Below are 22,378 nucleotides of genomic sequence, written 5' to 3'. Positions count from 1 at the left end.
ATGAAGAAAAAGAGAGTTGTGTAGTATTTAAGATACAATTATGATATGCACAGTGTAAATAATTTTGTAGATATATTTAACTTGTTTTGAATATACTTTCAAAACAAGTGGAGTGTGTGCTGATGGCTTATTTTTGAATTTCTCACCAACAAGTCACAGACATCAACTATAAAATAATCCTCAGCCCAACATACATATATTCACTTTAATATATAGTATGCGAACTAAAATAATTATTTCTCTATTTTATCACCTTCGACAGACAGAGCAGTTTATAAAAAAAATTGAAGCTGCCCAGTAATGTAATGAGATTCCAACGCGTAAGAAATAAGTATTGTTGTTACTTGTTTACACAAATGTCTAAATGTTTATTCATGTATTGTTCCTGTTAATTTTATTCTTTCGCAAAACACTTTCTGAATTCATAAAGAAAGTCTTAGACAGTGATTTGACACTAACGTGTCATCAAATGTTTTATGTAAATATCAGATTACATACTCATATACTACACATAACATCAAACGAGGTTTAAGAGAAACTTCCTGATTTAAGGTTGTAACGAAGTTGGTAGTTTGGAGTGCCTTCCTAGGCACCAGTTACAATAATAAATATTCCTGTACTTAACATTACAGGTAAATTTTTGCTTTCATATTTTATGCGCTTTTAAGTTCCAAAGATTATAACATTTACAAAATGTTAGTATCAGTATCACAATTTTTACTTAGTTGAACTTTTAAAAGATGAAAAATACTGTTAGCGTTCATAGTAAGCCACAAGAAATACACACAAAACGCGACTAAGAAATCGTAACAAAGTACGTTAGTTAATACAGTTTATATGTATATTATGTATAATCACTGCAACCTAAATAATTTGATTTTATTTAAGAATTAAAACCGCATTTAATCATAAAACTGAAATATGAATATTATCTGACATCGTGCAAATTTTTTTATGGACCGTCCCTGTTGGTTACGGCCATTCCAACAATCGTGCATGCGCATTTTAACAGTCTGTAAGGCTACGTTTCAGTATATAAAATGGACGACGAGCTAGAGAATGAGGTGCTATTTCAAACGCTGATATCCCATATGAAAATATTCTCTCACGTTGTCTTTAATTTGCCGATGAATTTTTCTTCTGTTTCTCATTTTTTAAGATACTTACGTTGGTATGTGTTGAAGCCCGAAACGATCGCTCTCGGATTTACTATTTTCGCAGTTTTTCTCCTATGCCACTCTGCCGATCTGTGGTATAAAGTGCTCGTTACTCGTCTTCAGCTAGCGGCAAGTTTTGGCACAGCAGCAGGCAAAGGGAATTTTGGTGGTTTTTTGAATGTCCAGAACAAAAATGATCGACTTGCGTGGGAGCTCTCAGAAGGTAGTGCTTGTGTTTATGCGTTACAAGGCCGGCGACCACGGATGGAAGATCGGTTCAGTGTACTTGTGGACAACGAAAATAACATCTCCTTATATGGCATTTTTGATGGCCATGGAGGCGAGGTAAATTATTGATGAAAGCTTGTCAAGTTTATTAACATTTATGAGAAGCACATGAATATGTTGTATTACAAATATTATTATATTATAAATACTATTTATGATTAATTTTTATATTAGTTTTTGCTTTTGACTATAAAGTATAAATTTCTCTATTCTGTCATGGCAATTTGATGTGATTTACTGAATTAAATTTTGACTGCCCATTTGAATTGTTTTGAGGTTTAACTTTAATATATTGTGACATCAATAATCAACTACTTGCGAATGAGAAACTTTTTGTATTATAATCAGCTAATGAATTTTTTTAGTACGCTGGTTCTAGTCGATATTATTTATATTAATTATTAAGCATGAAGATATATATACCAGGTTTAATGTAAGTGACAACAGTTCAATAAATTATATTGAATAATAGTGAAGATTCAGAACTCAGGTTGCGTGTCCATACTCGTATAGTTTTTCCAGCTCCGTACTTGCAAAATACGGGAAAACAAAACAAAATTTTAAAATATTTTAAACCAAGTAATTTGATATATATTTTGATGGGCTTCATCTGTGTTTAAAGTGATAATGTACTCTTCAGCGAGACAAAAGGATATATGCTAAACCTCTGTAGTTATTAAAATAGAAAATAATTATTACTATTATTATACAAAAGTATGCTCTACTTTATGCATTTCGTTCCAGTATGTTTACAGTTGAATGTATGTAGTTTGCGAAACTCATGAAATGTATTTCGTTAGGTTACCGGAACCGAAAATTACTGCACACCTTATTGATCGTTTGTTAAAACCTTAGTAACCGTGGTTTTATGTTGTTTATGGTGTTCTAAGCCAATGCTACCTAGCATAGCAACGAAATCTAACACAGTTAATTCAGCGAAGTACTCAAGCTTGCAACATTTTATTAATCCAGCATGATTAATTGAATTTACATTACGTTACTTTAAGTATTTATAATTTAACTTGTACATAATTTTGATACAAATAATGTGCACGATAGATTTTTCTAACACACGTTAAATGCTACATAATAATTATACCCAACATAAAAAATAGAAATCTGCCCCACTCCCATGTTAAATGCAATTGATGGCAAAATGGATACAGTGGCACAAAACTTATTGTATATTAACTGAAAAATGAGTAGAAAGTAAAAAATGTTTTATCTATTATCAGGAACTTCGGGATTATACCAGAAAAGTGAACTTCAAAATGTAAATTGTAGGCGATTGATTAACTTTGGACGGCATTTACACCCACATGAGGCCACATGTATCAAATGAGGTCTGGTATGGAAAGAGGCCTGATAGAATTATTGCCTTTGGAAACTAAATAATTCACCCTATCATTTTCAGTGTTATACTGCATGACATCTCTGGTTATGCAATGGCTCTTGCAATATTACAGAAATAGGGTTGACCACGTAATGGATGCCTCTTTAAGACCAACAATGCAACAGGTGGAGAGCAACGAAACGGATACCATCAGAGCACAAAGTTTGTATGTACACTATCATTCAGCAGTATAGGCATACCTGATGAGACTGCAATATACTGGGGCCAATAAATAGTGTGTTTTAACTGTAATATAATGAGAGTACATACAGACATGTGTAAGTTGATCATCCTGTTTTTAACATCTATAATAATTGTACATCCACTGTTTTTAAGATGTAGACTGTATATCGCATGGTGTTATTCTTTTTACTTTGACAGAAAGGCTGGTGATTGGCAGCTTGGTTCGTTTCTTCGACATGCCTGTTTAGTTAATTCCAGAATGGCAACCGTACGGTTTGACAACTCCAAGGTCGCATTTGGAGAATTTAATATAATTGACCCTCTGTTTCTTTTCATTTGGCAGGCACTTATCGTTATCTTCCCAGAAACTGAAAAGGGAATCAACACTTTTCAACCTGTTTTGCCCAGAGGTGCTTTGCGGTTACACGTGTGATGCTGCTCTAGAAATGAGTTGTTAGTCTTATAGCTGTATACAAAAACCATCCATCCATTCTTAAATCTGCAGTTGACCGTGCATTTTCTATTTTTAAAGTTTTATTATGCTGACCTAAATTTTCAACGTTAAACGTATTTTTGAACTAAGCCTCATTTACCATTAAATAGTTTTATTGTTGACCGTAAAATGTCACTGAGTTTTAGTAATTTTCTATTTTTAAATAAATAGTACAATTGAGAATTACAGTTAAGTAATTTCTTTTAAGGCCTGGCATGGCCAAGCGCGTAAGGCGTGCGGCTCGTAATCCGAGGATCGCAGGTTCGCGCCCGCGTCGCGCCAAACATGCTCGCCCTCCCAGCCGTGGGGGCGTTATACAACATCAGACAGAGAAATTAGATTAAGTATGATGAAGTATTTTTATCATCCAAACTGTGTTTTTTGATATATTTCCTCACTTTTAAAGTTTTGTATTATATATGAAATTATTATTCAAACCTAGAACTCCAAAAAAATTAATTTATGTTTGTGTTATTTCAGGTTTGAAAAACTAATTTATTACATTGTTTAGTAAGTTGAAATATGTATTTTTACTTCGTACGTACACATAGTTCGAAGCTAGAATGTTTGTGTTATCTCAAGAGAAAACATGGTCACTACCAAGTTGTGAAAGCTTCAAAGGAGTTATGAAAAGTGTATTAAAACTGCAAGTTAAACTGCGTTAAAATGTATAATTATTTTTAGTAGTAACAAACAACAACTCTACTGAACTTATAAGAACTTTGAGTGAAATTGCAAGGAAAGAAGAATGTTAGGCACACAAAATTTTCACTCTTTTGTTAATTTAATGTGTCCCATGTGGGTTAGCCTTAAGGCTGTTAGCTTACAATGCTATAAACTTGGTCTCAATACCCGTGGTAGGAAGAGCCTAGATAGTACATTGTGTAGTTTTGTGCTTAATAAGAACCACACTTTGATGTTGAATGCAGAAAATAAAATGTTATTTATATTCAACTTGATACTTCTTTCAGACTTTCATGTGTGTGATTTTATAAAAACAGTGAATTTATTATTACTCTTTTATTGCATTGGAACTGAAAACAGGAATTTCAGATGTTTGTTTACAAATCTAATAGTAGTTTGATGTAATATTTCACAATGTTTCAACTTCTGTATTAAAATTCCATTCACAGAAGACATAGCATTTGATATGGAAAAAGTAGTCAAATTTCTTTAGCAACCCCATGCTTTTTAAATTCACTTTTTTTCTCATTTATTGTTTTATTATTATTGTTTATATATTTTTAAGCACTAAATAAATAGAGATCTGTTGCTAGATATTTATAGATTTAGGGTCTAGTATGTAGGAATGGAAATTTCAGTATTTTGGTCTGACATCAATCATGGTTTTCTGTTCTGATTTTTCAAGACACCATCTGGATATTCTGACCACTATAAAATAAAATGAGCATGTTCCAGTGCATTCAGACATCTCTGATTGGAATTTTGCTTTCTAATGTGAAGTCTGACTGTTTGTGTTGAAATAAGTTGATGACAACTTACAAATATTTTAAATGATATATATACATATCTATATAGTTCACATTATGTAAAAATATTTATAAATTCTTTTAATGTTTTACTCATTAGATTTCATAGTTTTTCAGTATATTCAAATTAACAAAATTCTTTATGTATATACTTAATAATTATGGATTAATTTTAATTATTAGATTTTACTGTTATATTCTTCCTTGGTAAGCCTTACTATGACATGTAATAACAGTTACAGGTATATAATTATGCAGGCTGTTATGTGCTTATTATGCAAGCAATGTTTAATGATGAAAATAATTATAAATTATACAGTACATGAAAGATGTAAGTTTAATAACTTATTCAAATGTTCTGTGAATACTTGAAGCCATTTGCAAATTTCCATATCCTACTTTTATTACACTTCTCAATTTGAAATTTTATCTTGTACATAGAATGTAGAAAAATCTTTTCACTTAGAACCTAAAACTTTGTTATAATGACCTATTTCTGTGTTGTTGTTGTTGCTTTTTGAATTTGCTTTAGTCAGACTCATTTTACATGTTTGATACTATGGAATGTGTATGGTTTAGGTCATATTTAATATGTGTATACTGTTATAAATAAAAATGTTTACTTGTTCAGCCTGCTGCAGAGTTTGTAAAAGAGAACCTCTTCAAGAATCTACTACCTAAACTACAGAATGTTCTGCAACAGCCAGGCATTTCCAAAATCAACCAGTTTCTAACAGAGAGAATAGAGAAAACTACTGCGAAGGATGATGGTGAGGATGAAGAAGAGGAGAAAGACAGTGAGAAACAACATTCTTCACATCCAGTTTCAACTATTTCTGTAACAAGCTTATTCACCCGTCTAATAACTGAAGAAATACTTTCAGTTGATAAACAACTTCTTACTCGTGCCAAAGCAGCAAGAAGTGTGGCAGGTAAAAGTGTATTCTTATTGGTAGTGAACTTTGAGTGAGCTTAGGTCTTCTTAGCTTCTATGAATATAATGATTCACATGTTTTGAATAAACAGATGGTTTAAAAAATGACTTTATGACATAAAATATAGAAGAAATGATGTGTGTGGATAATCAGATTGGGAAAAAATGAAGTATAGGTCCCTTAAAGTTTCTGGTATCATCTTTCTTTATGTCTATAGTCTTGGTGATACCAACATTCTTGAAAACGTGAATTCTTTTTTAAGTATTTCTTTAATTCAGGTAAACATGGTTAGTTATAATCAATGAACAAGTATGTGAACAAATGAAATTCAGCTACAACAGATTTAAAAGTTGTACACCTGGTGTATGGAGGTAGAACAGTTCTGTTTTGCATACATGATAATGATAAAAACATTGCTGTGGAGAAATGATTTGGCTGTCATTTAAAATTTTTCAGCAGAATCATTGGTGTTATTTTTTTAAAAAGTAATACTGTAAGCTGGGATCACTTATTTTTTTAAAAAACTAAAAAAGTATTATATGAATGAGAATAAAATTTTTTCAGTAATTTGGTATGTGTAAGCAATATTTTAAGAGTGGCAGCTAGAAATGTTGAATAAATGAGCACAAGAATATTAGTATGTATCAGTTAGTAATCCACATTGAAGTTGTTTTCATTAAGAGAATTAATAGTTACTGTTTTAGGATTATAGATTTTTTACAAGTTTACCTGGTGACATTTATTTAATGTTTGTTTAATCTTTTATACACATTTTTAAAGTTTCCTTTTTATAAATAAATCAACATATGTATTTAAGTTTATGATTTAATGAATATACAATATTAAAAATAAATATAGACACTGATGAAATGCAGTGTATCACAGGAGAAAGGTTCTTTTTCATTTATAAGCATAGCAGTTCAGTTCTACAGATATAAAATAGGCTAAACCATGACAACAAGATTCAAATATGTAACTGCATACATTATTATTTGATGTATAAGCCCTTTGTTATCCTATCCTACATATTATCATAGAGTGTGTTCATAAAAGTCTGTGAAATGTTCATTAAAATAAAGTGTAGCATGCCACACCATTTCACAAGTCGCTTAATTGCTTCATGATCCCATCTGTATCTGTACACATCTGAATTACCTCAATAGATGTTCACATCTGAAACTGGGGCAAAGGCCAAGGCAAGAGTTCTAGTATTCCAGTGTTTGTTTTCTCTCCTGGTAGGCTTTATCCACATTTAACGTATGATTAGAATTATTACTGAAACACACACATCTGACCCCTCATGAGTGTTCTTAATGGAATGGCATAATGTATTAGAATCTCTCTCTACTTCTCTGATACGTGTGTATCAATACTTACTAATTCTTCAACATGTAGAGTCATTGGTAAACATCAACCTCTGTCAAGTCTGCTTGCTTATCTCACTGTTTTATTTCTGTTTCTTACACACTCCAGGGTAATTAAATACCTGCACTTGAAATCAGGTTATTGGAAAGTTGGAAGTTAGAGTAAGGTTTAAACTTTCTTAACTGGATTTGTTATGAACAACATCAATTTCCTGCACCTGGGAAGCTTCTTGAATACAGTACTCACTGCTACATGCAGTTTGATTTCACAATCTGTCATTTAGAATAACTTTTACCATTCAAAGCAGTAGCTGATACACACTCAGCATGAAGTATTTCCTTGATGTAGGCCATGTCTTCTTTAACGAACAAGCTTGTTGGTTACATTTATATAGTGGGTAAGCTAATGTGATACTGTCTTGTGGGATTACACCCAGAAACAGGGTACAAAATCAGCACATTTAATCAGTAACTGTAGAGAGGCCTGGCATGGCCAGGTGGGTTAAGGTGGTCGCAGGTTCGAATCCCCATTGCACCAAACATGCTTGCCCTTTCAGCCGTGGGGGCGTTATAATGTGACGGTCGGTCTCACTATTCCTTGGTAAAAAGAGTAGTCCAAGAGTTGGCAGTGGGTGGTGATGACTAGCTGCCTTCCCTCTAGTCTTATACTGCTAAATTAGGGACAGCTAGTGCAGTAGCCCTTGTGTAGCTTTGCACAAAATTCAAAAACAAACAAGCAACTGTAGAGGCAGTTCGGTGGTTAGCATATGTGCTCCAAGTGGGTCATACTAATGTTTATATGTAGGTTTCATATTTCTTTCAATTTCTGTGTATTATATGCTTAAATGTAAACAAGTATGCTTTATGTATATATATACACACACACACATAAATGCATACATACATACCCACATTATTCAATTCAAACACTAACACTATTCACATTAAAATGTTGTGACTCTTGTAATGAGCAGTTTAGAACTGATATTCTAGAAAACTATGTAAAACATTTTAATCACTTCTGGTTTTCATGACCTTTCACCACATGTCTTTTTCAAGTAATCTGACAATAATAATTATGTTTTATATGTACTTCAGAAACTTGTTTCTCTCTTTTCAGATTCTTTAACTGTGTTAAGAAAAAACAAATTGTTTGATAGTAATCTGCTACAAAGATGATTCATTATATGTGTGTGTTGGCTGGCATGATAACCACAGTGTTTTCTGTGGTAGATAGAGAATGTCTGATAGTGTATGTGAGCTATTTTGTTTTAAGATTTTTGCCTAAGAAAGGCTATAAAAAAAAAATAAACCTTGAAATAGGTGACATTCCCACTCTTTTTATAGATTTGTGGCTCACGTATTTCATCAGTAAAATGGTACAATTATTACTTTCCACAAAGTAGGGTATGCAATTAACATCTAATGGGGTCATTAGGAGATTAGATAAAGAAAAGGAAGGAAGGAAAGAGAACATTATCTAATACTGGCTTTTGTTCAGTTTAGATTTTTTTAACTAATACCTTCAACGAAGGATATTAACAAATTTAAGGCATTGTTCTCTGCATGTTTTCTGGTGGTTGTGTGTACCACCCTTAATATGCAACACCCATAAAACCAATATGAAAGGATTTATTTTGCACAGATGACTATAATAAAGCCACTCCTCCCATCATCATCTACTTTTTGAAGCATGAATGCTATGTTAAAAGGACAACTGAAATAAAACAAATTTACATAATTAAATTACTTTTTTTTTATTTTAAAATTACTTCTAATGACTAACATAGAATTTTTTGCTGGGAGTAAATGATGCACAGAAACAAACTACTAATTGAGACGTCTTTCATAAATGAAAAACTCATGAAAACTGTAATATAATAGTGATAGAAATGAAATGGAAATAAAATTTTCATATTGACTTAGTGAAGCAAAAACTAATTATACCTTGTTTTTTTTTTTAAGTCTTTTATGAAATTGGAAGAGAAAGGATAGATCAGTGATAGATTAATTCATTCTAATTTTTATTTATGTTTTATTACTGAAACACTCGAAACACATTGCAAGCTCTCTATCCCAATCTTTGGACTGTTATCCACAACATGAACAATTTTGTGATGTCCTTTTATTGTAACCATAAAATTGTGAAGTATTCATAATTCTTCAAAAAAATAGGAAAATTACTCTGAGAAAAAGGAAAAAATTTTAAATATCATAAACATTGGATTATTATTATTTAAAGCAGGGGTTCCCAATCTTTTGGCACTCGTGACCCCTTACCTAAAAGTTTGAAACCCATGTGACCCCCTACTTAGGGCTTACTATCAGCAGCTTAATTTTTATTTTATTTTCTGTGAAGGAGAGGGAAAGAAACATCTAAAAAAAATATTTAAAAATTCTGCAGTTATTTATTAGCAAATTAAATCACATTGGTCCAACCTAAATTCACAAAAAGAACATATATTTCTTAAAATAATATTAACATAGGTTTGAACAGCTGTCCAACCCAGCTAGTGAGATGCCTGATGTTGCATTTCAGCAGCAAGCTTTGAAATTCGTGGCCGAGCGTTTGTTAGAGCCAGTCTCATGTCATCTCCAACATCCAATCTGTTCCTATTCTTTGTTTTTATATTGACAAGAGTGGAAAATCCTGCCTCATACAAGTAGGTAGAAGCAAATGGAACAAGGACACGTAAAGCTATCATGCTGACTTTGGAGTATGACTGGTACATAGCGCACCAGAACCGAGTCACAGATTTCACCTTGAAGAGATCACGAGCTGAAGAGTCGTTCCTTAGATCCAGAAATTCATCTTGGATATCATCTGGGATGCTGGATACATCAAGTTCAGTACAAAATGGGTTCCTTACCAGGGCCTCCTGTTCCTGTGATAGCTCAGGGAAGTAACGCTCGACTTCCTTTTCTAGAGACTGAAGATGTTCAGTAATCTCATCCTTGAGGAACTGATCCAGTTGGATCTGAGACTCATCCGTTACTCCACAAAGTTTTTCAAACATAGCGATGTTTCCAAGATTGGTTTTCCGACGCCAGTTCTGCAGTTTGGAAACAAAGGCCCGAAGACTATCTTGAAAAAGGAGAACATGTGTTTCCCTTCCTCGAAGCTTCAAATTGAGCTTGTTCAGCTGGTCAAAAATGTCGGCTAGGTACGCAACCCTTTTATTCCATGCTTCATCTTCGAAGTGAGCTACAAGATCTTTCCTTTCTTGAGTCTCCAGGAATAGCTTTATTTCATCTTTCATTTCAAAGACACGATTAATAACGTATCCTTTCGACAACCAACGTACTGCTGTGTAGAAGAGAAGGACTTCGTGGTCATCATTCATGTCTTTGCATAGTTCTTTGAATAGGCGAGTGTTGAGTGCTTGAGTCTTCACATAATTTACAACTTTGATTACAGATTCAAGCACTTCCTGCAGAGAGGCAGGGAGAGTCTTACTGGCGAGAGCATATCGGTGAATCATGCAGTGGATGCCCTTTGCTTGAGGTGCTAGCTTCTTCACTCTCGACTGGAATCCTGATTTCGATCCCAGCATAGCCGGTGCCCCATCCGTACAAACCCCACACACGTTTTCCCATTGAAGATCTTCGTCTTGAAAAAAAGTTGAATCTTTTTCCATGACATCATCAGCTTTTGTTGTGGTTTCAAGTGCACTGCAGAATAAGAATTTGTCTTTGATGTCACCTGAATTAACGTATCTCACGAAGACAAGCAACTGAGAACATGAACTTACATCTGTTTACTCGTCGAGCTGAAAGGAGAAAAAAGGGGAACCCTTGATTTCAGTCAAAACCTGTTCCTTCACATCCATAGACATTTTAGAAATGTGCCTCTGTATAGTATTATTTGACAGGGATACTTGCTGCATCTTCTTTGCACTGGCTTCTCCAAGAATAAGATTTACTGCTTTCATCATGCAGGGTTTAAGAAGTGTTTCTCCAATTGTTTGAGGCTTTTTTTGTTTAGCAATTTTGAATGCAATCTCATATGAAGCTTCCACTACGGCTGCACTCTGCTGCTGAAACGACCCACTTCTATCGATTCTTTGGCTTTTAAGACACCGTTCATGCCGTTTGAAGAAATCCAAACCCTTCTTTGCATGTTCTGGATGTTTCGTCTCGAGATGACGCTTGAATTTTGATGGTTTCATTGACTCTGCACTCAGGATAGCATGGCACAAAAAACACTGTGGTTTCTCGATGCCGTCGTTGGCGAGCACAGTGGTGAAGCCAATGTTGGGGTAGCATTCTGAGTATCTGTACCGTTTAGCCATGGACACAACTCACCTCTACTGCTTACTTATCTCCTTGTTAAAATAAAATAAAAATGTTGAATAATGAACTCTTTGGCAACTGTAGATCTTACACTGACTACTTGTGGGGGGTGCAGGTACAGTAATGATGGGGTAAGTATTGGGAGGGAAGGGAGTGTGGCCAGTCGCGCGATTCGTCATCCACCAATCAGCAACGGACATGTGACTCATGTGTCGACAGCGAGCACACACACACACACACTTAATCACAGCTAAACAGACACACAAGCATACGTATATGCACGTGCACTCACATACCCGCTACTCACTAGTACACACATACATACAGTTGCAGACACATACACATTCACACAGGCACGCATATATACACCCATAATATCACCTAATGACATTGAACTAACGTAGCACACGTTTTGCTTTGCACAGAAACAAAAAAAAATGTAAGAACATGAAAATGTAATTGATGAAATAAAATTAATGTTATCCCAAGCTACTTCTAACAAGGCTACGCGACTCCCCTGCCAAGGCTTTGCGACCCCTGGGGGGTCGCGACCCACCGGTTGGGAACCCCTGATTTAAAGTAAAGTGTGCACTACAGGTGGCATACAAAAGTCAAAGGTTAAATGTGTAAAGACAGGATGTCATGAACCACTGGTGATGCATTCAAGAAAAGCTGTCAGTTGAATCATTCCATCATAAAACATAACAAAAAAAAACCTTATAATTAGTAGTATATAAGACAGTGTTTACAATGTGGTTTTATGTTCCTCTTTCATAATTATAGAAATCACTTCTTTATTGGGTTGAATTTTTCAACATATTGATATATCATAAAGTTACAATATTTTTATATTTCAGGAACAACTGCTTTAGTGACTCTGGTTTATGATAACTATCTTATTGTTGCAAATGTGGGTGATTCAAGAGGAGTTATTTCTGACAACAAAGGAAATGCTATTCCTCTCTCTTTTGATCACAAACCTCAACAGGTGAGAAACAAGATAATGATGCATCCAGAATATACACCCAGGTTTTTGTGGTTGTAGCAGATGTTAACAACCTTAATTTCTCAGGAAGAAAGAACTGAAATTGTGGAACATAAAAATTAAATTTACCTTAAATGTTTTTTTTTCACATTTTCTTAAGCTTAAATATGTGGCATACTAAAGTCAACAAGTTATCTAAATGGTGTTGACACTGGATTAATGGTTTTATCAGGTACAGAGTTTTAGCCTAAAAATGCGTTTATTTGTAAGTGTGTAATAACAGTCAATAACTATTTTCACTATTTATTTAAGTAACTAATTTTACCTAAAACCTGTACTAAGCAAAATTTGTTTGTTTTTGCTTATTCCAAATCATGTTGGTGTTGTTTTGTTTATTTATCTGTTGTACATCATTTTAGAGAAATTTGATTTGCTAAATAATTTTATGTTAAATAACTGGAACTTGTGTTACATAAGAAAATGAACAGCTTCATATATTGGCATTCATACACTAATTGGTTTTGCTTTTTGTGGTATATCCTTTGAGAACTATTTAATGTGTCCCAGAATTTAAGTTCTAGATTTGTTTTCTATCTCTGTGTGTGTGTATATATATATACTTTTTTTTTTTATGTAGCTGAAGGAACACAAGAGAATAAAAGAAGCTGGTGGATTTATTACTTTTAATGGTGTTTGGCGAGTAGCTGGCATCCTTGCAACCTCAAGAGCTTTAGGAGATTTCCCTCTGAAGGAGCGCAACCTCATCACTGCAGAACCAGATATTTTAACTTTTAATCTCTCTGACCTTCAGCCTAGGTTTATGGTGCTAGCAACTGATGGATTATGGGATATTTTTACAAATGAAGAAGCTGTAACTTATATTTCAGAGCATTTGGATGAGCCGTTCTTAGGTGCAAAAAGCCTTGCCACACAAGCATATGTTCGTGGGTCTTTAGATAATGTTACAGTACTGGTTGTTAACTTTTGTGACCATACTGCAGCAAAAGCAGTTGTACCCAAATGTCAATGATGAATAGTATTCTATAGTGTACAAATTAGAAGACAGGTATATGATGTTTAACTGTTGATTTGATTGAAAATTTTATATGGAAGTTTCAGTAATACATTTCATGCAGTATAACCCTTTTAAAAGTTAATGAATATGCCAGTTACCTTACTAACTTCTGGTGAGAATATTCAAATGAAACTTGTGTATTTTGTGTTGTATCAAGTTTATAAAATAACTTAGTAGCACATATCACATACAAAGAATATAATAGAAGAAACCTTAAGTTGTCATGCGTAAATATTACATTGCCTTTTTTAATATAAACTTGGTTATAACATTAAGAACTTAACATATACTCTACCTTAGTAAATTAAGTAGTTTATCTTCCAGATTTCTCTGATGATTTTAATAAGTTCATTTAAATGTTGAGTGGATTTTTTCTTGAATTTTCTATGTGACTAACATATTTGTTAACACATTTTATGTAAGAAAATTAGGATTATTTTTCATTCTTATATAAACCATGTTGAACAGTTATTTTATGTAAAATATACATTACATTAAGGAGTACAATCACTTTTACATTTTTTCAGAAAGAGCTGTTGACAAAACTTGTAGCATATATCCTAGTTGAAAACATTTTCACCTTATAATGAATCAAAATATTAAGAAAACGTTAGACTGTGGCTCAGGATAGATTTCAGACTCAAATACTCTACCAAGATACCAGCACTCAAACTTCTCTCTTGATTATTGTAACATACTTCATTTTATTATTTTACATGAGATCTTAAAAGATGGTAGAAACATTATTTTTTTCATACAAAGGCAATAAAATATTAAATTGCTCTCTGCATATATAAAGAATAATTATTTTGCAGGTTGGGGTTTAGTTTTGCACAACTGTTGTGAGACTTGTAATGTCAAAGATAAAACATGGATGATTTTTTTTTTTTCAGGATTTTTCATTTATTACATCTATAAACCTATTTCATCAGCTGTCGATAATGTGGAAACTGATAATAGCACTTTATTAAAATATATTTTCTTAAATCTGTTGTTCCTGAATATTGGTTAAACTCTTATCACTTAGTTTATGAATAATTAAGAGTTTTGTATTTCCATAAGAATAAATAGTTTGCTGTTTACAAATATAAGCTTTCATCTAGTTTCCACTACTAGACAGTTATGTGTATCTTTGTTACCAACTGGACAAAAACCACCTGGCTACAAGTTTACAAGTTAGTTGTTATAAAGTCACAAGTTCAGTGTTCTTGTTACTTTGACAGATGCTCATCATAAAGATCTAACATTTAAGTGTAAGAATTAGTTGAACATAATCTGTTATGTTAAAGTAAGAAATGAAAATATGAAGGAATTTATTCATGTTTTTTAAGCTTTGTGATGTATATTCTAGAACTCCTGATTAATCAGCATTTTTAAAAGTGAAACTAAAACTAATGAATCAAAATTGGGACACACGTTGAAAGTATTAGTTCATAAACTTGCCAATAATTGTGTCACCAATTATACTTCACTTTAATGTTTCAGACATACTGAACTAGGTGCACTGGATTAAATTTTGTAATCATAATATTCTACCGATATGAGAAAATTTACAATAATGTAGCTGTAAAGGTGAAAAAAGTGGAACAAGTTATCATTACTTTAGGTCAATTACAGATATGGAAAGGATGTTGAAATGATACTTATTTCTGCCCTTCCTATGGGTAAACCAGTTATAAAAGCTACTTACACTATCTCTTAAAGCATCTAGTAGTGGTACAATATATTTCTTATTGAGGATTGAAATCAGTAACTTTCAATTTTTGTTATATAGTGTGCTGTTTATGTATCTTCAAACTTTAGATAATATGTTTGGTAAAACTTTCTATAGTTTATTCAATAGGATGTCTGGGATTGTTATGCATTTGCTATTTGTTTATGCTTAGTTTTGTTTGTCTTGTATATTTGTGCACAAAGTTTTGTAACAACAGTTCACAGATTTAGTACTTTTTACTACAAAAACATTAAGATGTGTACTGTTTCTCAGCACTGAAGTTAAAAGTAACATTTTATTACCAAAAATTACTTGTGTAATAAGGATGAATACATTTACTCAAGTGACTTAGGTAAAGCAGAGAAAACAGATGAGATACAAGTTCACATGGAATTCAACAACATATCAAATTTGTTTCTTAGATAAACCAAAGAAGACCTAATCTTTTTAACTTAAAAAAAAATATATTCTCCAAGAGAGTAAGATGTGAAAAACAAAATACTTCCATTCTAATGCACTAAACTAATAGGTAGATTTAAAAAAAAAAGACCCCTTTTTTTTCCACAAAACTTCTCAATAAGTTGAAGAAGAAAGCCAATGGATATGGATTCAGGATAACAAATTTTAAAAAAGTCTTTTTTTTCAGTTTTATTTAATCACCTTGTCCAGAACTAGAAGAGTATTAATAAAGGTATCCACAAATTTTAAAATCTTAAAGATCTCTCTTGAGATATTAATTTAAATCAGGTCATTCTATTTATGTTACTTAATGTTATTATATCTGATTATCATAACGTGTACTTATTTTTCATTTAGCATTTCTTCCTTTAAATACAATGATAGAGAGAGAGAAAGAAAACAATTTTTATTCTTAAAAGTACCAGATTTATTTGATGTGAAAGGTATTTAAAATGTGTTGGGCTGGACTCGCATCACTACACTCTAGTTATTAATGTCTATGATGCATATGAAAATGTATAAGCATAAGCAAGTATGTTAGTAATACAAGGTTAGTAACAAAATTAAGTTGTAATCCAGTTATGAACACTTGGTGTAAATTATTGATGTTGCTGGACAACAAAAACTGATGTTAAGTCAGTGTTTAAGATGTACAAGTAAACTTACTGCTCAGTTAAATATTTATATTAATAAGAGGTATTACATTTATTATTAAGTGTATTTCTCTCACTTCTTATATGTTATTTATGAAAAACAATTTAGGAAATTACATGTACAGTAATTCAAATCACAGCAAAAAGTGAAATTTGTATAAAATATTAAGTGTCTTCTTAAAAGCTCTGTTTTATTCCACCGTTTGATCATTAAGTATACAATAAAAAAATTAAATTAATATTATAATACTATCAGTTGAAGAGAAAAATCATAGAAATTTACGTTAATGTTTTGAGAAGGTTTTTAACATGTTTTCTTATATTTAAAACTTTTTTAAACTTGTGTTTCTGCCATAACAGCTAAATTTGTAATTTTGTAAAAGATTACATTATAAAACATTTCTCATTGCATTTTGGATAGTTTTTCTTATTATTTAAACAACACCCTTTCATGACCAATAGTCAAACTTATGAAAATACATTCTGTAATCAGTATGTAAATAAAGAGGTATTTGTATTGTAAATCACTGTTTAAGAATTTTCATATAATAACACCACTGAATACTAAGCTTCAGTTTATTTACATAGAATCTCTTAGTATCTCATTAAAGGTTTACTGTGTTGCAAAAAATGTATTTGAAAACGAAGCTCTTTAAAGTTTTACTTACAAAAATAAACATCAAAAACAACAATAATTACAATTTTAAGTAAAATGTATTAATTAAAGTAGATTAACCAAACTACTGTTTAAGATAATTTGAGTAATTGATAGTTCTTTATGCTGTTGAACATATTATATACAAAGATATTAATTTAGAATTAGAAAATGAAAACATACTAAGTAGAAAGGGTAACAAATATGGCCTACTTTTATAACCTGGTTTATTCACATCAAATTTTTAACTATATTATTTAGTCAGGAAATGTATAGCACAAGCTTACACTTGTTTAAATGCATTTTTATCTGAAAATGTAACTGTAACACATTATGGAAATTTAAACAGTTTTGTTGTTGTTTTTCATAGCAGTTCTGCATTGTAAAAGCAAGAGTATAAATTAAAACATGTCCAGATATTTCACAAAAACTATTTTACTGATGGTTCAAGGTTCTCAGAAATAATCCTCTCATTCGAAGGCCCATTCCTTGTGTCATAGAGAATATTGAACTTATCAACAAACTGTAAAAAGAATAATATATTTTAAAATAAAAACTATTCACTGAAAATTTGTTGCTGCTAAAAGAATTTGATTATGAACATAAATCTATAACATTAGTTTTTAAATACTATCACGAACAGCATAAGCAGCTTTTCATAAAATACAAATTTTATATGAAAATTATAAATATACAGAATTAAAACACGATGTAGATACTTTAAATTTTATATCTACACATTATTAATCTTCCAGAGTGGTCCTAACCCTTTCAATACAGGTTTAGTCAATTTCAATAACCAAATGACCTATTTGTATTCGTTGAAAATCTTTATGAACATGAAACTACTAACTTTTAATATAGCGTGCATATCTTGACAAAACTTGCCAGTCTTTCAGTAAATATTATAAGTCTTTCACATACAAAAATATCTTTTAGTGAAGTAATTTTAATAAACTACAGAACATTTGTCTGTGAATATAGAGTATTCATTTTGAATATTCTGTGTACAAAGTGAATTTTATGTTTATATTAAAAAGTTTTCTTCATCTTAAACAACTCATATTTCATTTGTATAATCTCTAAAACCTTCTAAGTACATCTCAGTTGATTGTTTACAGTAAAACTTTATAACTTATTGGTTATTTTCTTTATTCTAGCTCTATACAATGTTGTTCAATTTGACAAACCTCATAACCACCAAAAAAATTTAGTCTTTTTTTTTTCTAGAATGACTTTAAATATAACATGAAACTATGTTTGTCTTTAGTAGTTTTAAAGTAATAAAATTTAATTTCAAATAGATGTATACTGTTATAACTTTAAAACTACAAGACAAACAAATATAGCTTCATGTTATATTTATATATTTCAACTATATGTAACTACTATTTGTGTCATTATAAGTTGTAAATGATTTTGGGAATGTTCAGCTCACGTCTCGCTATCGAAGTACATTACTCATGAACTGCTCATGTTATCATATTATAGTTATTTATTTTACTCAATCTAACCTAAAGAGATCCATATTTTTACCTTGGGTTTCTGTTGGTTACAAATTGATGTTTTTAGTGGCCTTAGCTGCATTTTTTCCCAATAGTGAGCATTTTACATTGAATTTCGTACTTATTGTAGGGGTGGTAAATAAAAAACAGATATTTTGAAATGCCTGCAGAAAACGTGTCACCTTCCTTACATTAGGATTGTTTTGTTTTGTTTGTTTTTTGGAATTTCGCACAAAGCTACTCAAGGGCTATCTGTGCTAGCCGTCCCTAATTTAGCAGTGTAAGACTAGAGGGAGGGCAGCTAGTCATCACCACCCACCGCCAACTCTTGGGCTACTCTTTTACCAACGAATAGTGGGATTGACCGTAACATTATAACGCCCCCACGGCTGGGAGGGCGAGCATGTTTAGCGCGAACCCGCGACCCTCGGATTACTAGTCGCACGCCTTACGCGCTAGGCCATGCCGGGCCCTTACATTAGGAGAAATTCAGTATTTTTTAAATATTTCATTGTAAAATTAAGTACTTAAAACTTATATACTATTAAAATTAGAATTATAACCTGAAATTTCATGATATATTAATTGTTATAACGTAAAATGAAAAATAGTTTAATAAAATCTTGAATGTAAGCCACTAAAACTTCATGACGGGCAGTAAATATTATGAAAGTTTTACAGAAATGTATTGAAACTGAAATACACATTCATCAAACTTCTGCTGTGTTTTTACGACATACCCTTAAATATTTCTATGACAGTTCTTCAAATACGTCTGTATTAATATATAAAAACATAATACCACGATATCTGAGGCTTAATTTTGAACTACTGACCGGAAGGAATACTGCTAGTCAATAGCATCTATGTTACGAGATTGACTGTTACTCTCATAAGGTATCAACAGCTAAAAATATGGGTATACTTGATAACATCACAGATGATTCTGACCTACCACAGGGTTAACTCACACCTTTGTTTTAAACAGTGACAATGGTGTAAAAATGTCAGGCAACTTGTGATAGTTATGATTTGTGCATTATAGGGTTTTTTTTCAGTTAAACTATTTTATCTCTTAAGTACACCAACAGAACAAGAAACACGCTAGCATACAAAAAATGTTTACTAAGATGTACCAAAGACTAATGAAGAAATGAATTCTAATACGTACCTGATTAATAGTGTTACATTTTATCAAAGTTCCAAAGTGTGTCATCAATCCTACATCGTTACATTCGTGAAAAAACTTAAAAATGAACAAACACGTTCTGTAATGCTATGTGAATAACGAGGAGAAAGTTGAAAACGAAAAACCAACCAACCAAATAACGAGCAATCATACCGATACGTGAAAAATATCTATTATAAAACACTTTATATAACTTAACATTCAATCATTCTTATACACCCTCGTATATCTTCAAGTGCAATACAAAAATTTGAAATAAGTGAAAGAGACAGTAGTGCTAAGGAATCCATAAAATAGTTTGGTATGCAAAGAATGACATATAAGACTACGACAGAAAGTTTAGGCACACAGGAAAGAGATAAAACATGTTAATTACAAATCAGAATATGCTATTAATAATGCACGTCATTGCCATATTTGAATACATGCAAAATTTTGAAAAAAGTCTTTAATAATAACTAAAATAACATTTTCCAGATGATTCACTCCATACCTAATATATACACCAATAGACTGAAGAACTTTCTTAAAGTGCACTTGAAAATGTTTGCCATTTTAAATTGACGACTTTATTACAATGGTTTAATGTGCATTTTAATCGTAACACCCTTATACTGAACTACTTACTTATAATGCACATTATACAAAACGAGTATGATTCTTTTCACTTACATTGTAATATTCTATTCTGAATGTAAGATAATTTAAGACTAGTAATCTATGACATAAACTATAAAATCTCATGAATATTCTGGATCCTTCCCTGCTTGAACTGCTTGCACGCAATCTAAGGTAAGATGAACTCGACTGTGAAGCATTTTGATAACACTGTTCTAGGTTGTAAGCGTTCTGCCATTCTGATAGAAATAAGATAATGAAATGTTACAATTTTTCATCTTCATATTTCTGTTTGAGGTCATTTCTTAATCATCAAACATTAACTTAAAGAAAACTACAAATTCATTTATTCCACTAAAAATTTAGACCTTAAATTTGATTTGATCACGTTCTCCATTAAAAGATTGTACGAGGCTTCTTGATTCAAAATAGATTTAATTAAAGAAGTAAAATAATAAAAGTAGTTAGTTGATTATATCTAGAAGTTTAATACTTAATTATCTATATAGAAGATCCTTATACGGATGTTAATCAACAGGAGAAAATCTATAAATTAATTCAAGTTAGAAGAAAAAATAGCATTATTGTATTTGGAAACTAAATAATTCTATTCATCATTTTCAACATTATACCGACAGCATGCCACCTCTAGTTATGCTACAGCGCTTGCAACATTACAGAAATTGAGTTTTTTACTTAATGAATGCCTCTTGAAGACCGAGAATGTGATTCAGAACACGATAGGTGGAAATCAAAGAAATGGATATCATCAAAGCACCAAATTCAGCAATAGGCATACCTGAGGAGACTGCAATATACAGGGCCCATAAATGGTATGTTTTAATTGTGGAATAATGAGAGTACATCCAAACAGGTGCAAAGTGATCGACCTGCTTCCCATCCATGTGTAATAACTGTTTGCCCGTTATACATTCATTATTTTTGGACTGTAATCTGTATGTCCTATGGTGATTGCCCATTCTTTTGAATTTTATATGAAGGCTGGTGATTGGCTGCTTGGTTTGTTTCTTCTACATGTTTGTTTGGTTAATTTCATAATGGCAACCGTAAGATTTTACAACTCCAAGGTCGCATTTGGGGAATTTAATATAATTTACCCTCTGTTTCTTTTCATTTGGCAGGCACTTATTGTTATCTTCCCAGAAACTAAAAAGGGAATCAACACTTTTCAACCTGTTTTGCCCAGAAGTGCTTTGCGGTTACACGTGTGATGCTGCTCTAGAAATGAGTTGTTAGTCTTATAGTTGTACAAAAAACATTATTCCATTTGTATATCTGCAGTTGACTGTGCATTTTCTATTTTTACAGTTAAGTATTTTCAATTAAATGTTATCGGCACTCTCTGCTCAGTACTTGCACTAAATACATTTTATATTAAATATAGTTGTTGTTTTTTTCTGAACAACGTATCTAATACTTCATTCAAGAAAACTTACATTCAATACTTTCTAATTACAAAAGTTTTAATGTCATAAGAGATATATCACAACAATCTCAAGGTTATAGAAAATAAATATCATAATTTGTAATTTCAAAGCAATATTAAACAAAATTACGCTGTAAAATCGTGTGTTATATTTATGTGATCTAAAATGCAAGTGTTTGGCTGCACACATTTTAATATATATATACACACGAATACACAAAATGGTTTACAATTTTGTTTCATTTCTTACTTAAGTACAGTGCAGTTTACATTGTTTTAAGTTATTCATTAATTATGGCAAGGCATAAAAAAGTTATTTGACGAATTCACTTATATAGACAGCCATCAATGAATAAAAACCTGACAGTCACAGCAAGCTGTTACAAATTGGTTATAACTGTTAACTCGTATTATGCACCATTTCGAACACATAGTACAGCTAAGCGGGCACAGGAATTAGTGGGCCGTCATCCACAACATAA

General features: G+C 31.9%; 1 protein-coding gene and 1 long non-coding RNA gene across 2 annotated transcripts; one reads left to right on the top strand and one right to left on the bottom strand.

The window, feature by feature from the left end:
- Nucleotides 1-1,010: 1,010 nt before the first annotated feature.
- Nucleotides 1,011-17,006, top strand: LOC143232323 (protein phosphatase 1L-like). The gene is made up of 4 exons (XM_076467597.1): nt 1,011-1,502; nt 5,636-5,936; nt 12,454-12,584; nt 13,219-17,006. The coding sequence occupies exons 1-4, from the start codon at nt 1,041-1,043 to the stop codon at nt 13,609-13,611; spliced, it is 1,287 nt and encodes a 428-aa protein (XP_076323712.1). The 5' UTR covers nt 1,011-1,040; the 3' UTR covers nt 13,612-17,006.
- A 372-nt stretch (nt 17,007-17,378) lies between these two features.
- LOC143232324 (uncharacterized) lies at nt 17,379-20,154 on the bottom strand. The gene is made up of 2 exons (XR_013017496.1): nt 19,814-20,154; nt 17,379-17,660 (listed from the first exon to the last, which is right to left on the bottom strand). It is a non-coding gene; the product is annotated as an uncharacterized LOC143232324 (long non-coding RNA).
- Between the last annotated feature and the right edge of the window lie 2,224 nt (nt 20,155-22,378).

This window comes from Tachypleus tridentatus, chromosome 11 (assembly GCF_004210375.1).
Source record: "Tachypleus tridentatus isolate NWPU-2018 chromosome 11, ASM421037v1, whole genome shotgun sequence".
NCBI lineage: Eukaryota > Metazoa > Arthropoda > Merostomata > Xiphosura > Limulidae > Tachypleus > Tachypleus tridentatus.
The sequence above is the reverse complement of the archived record's forward strand: the minus strand, read 5'-3'. Positions and strand labels throughout refer to the sequence as shown.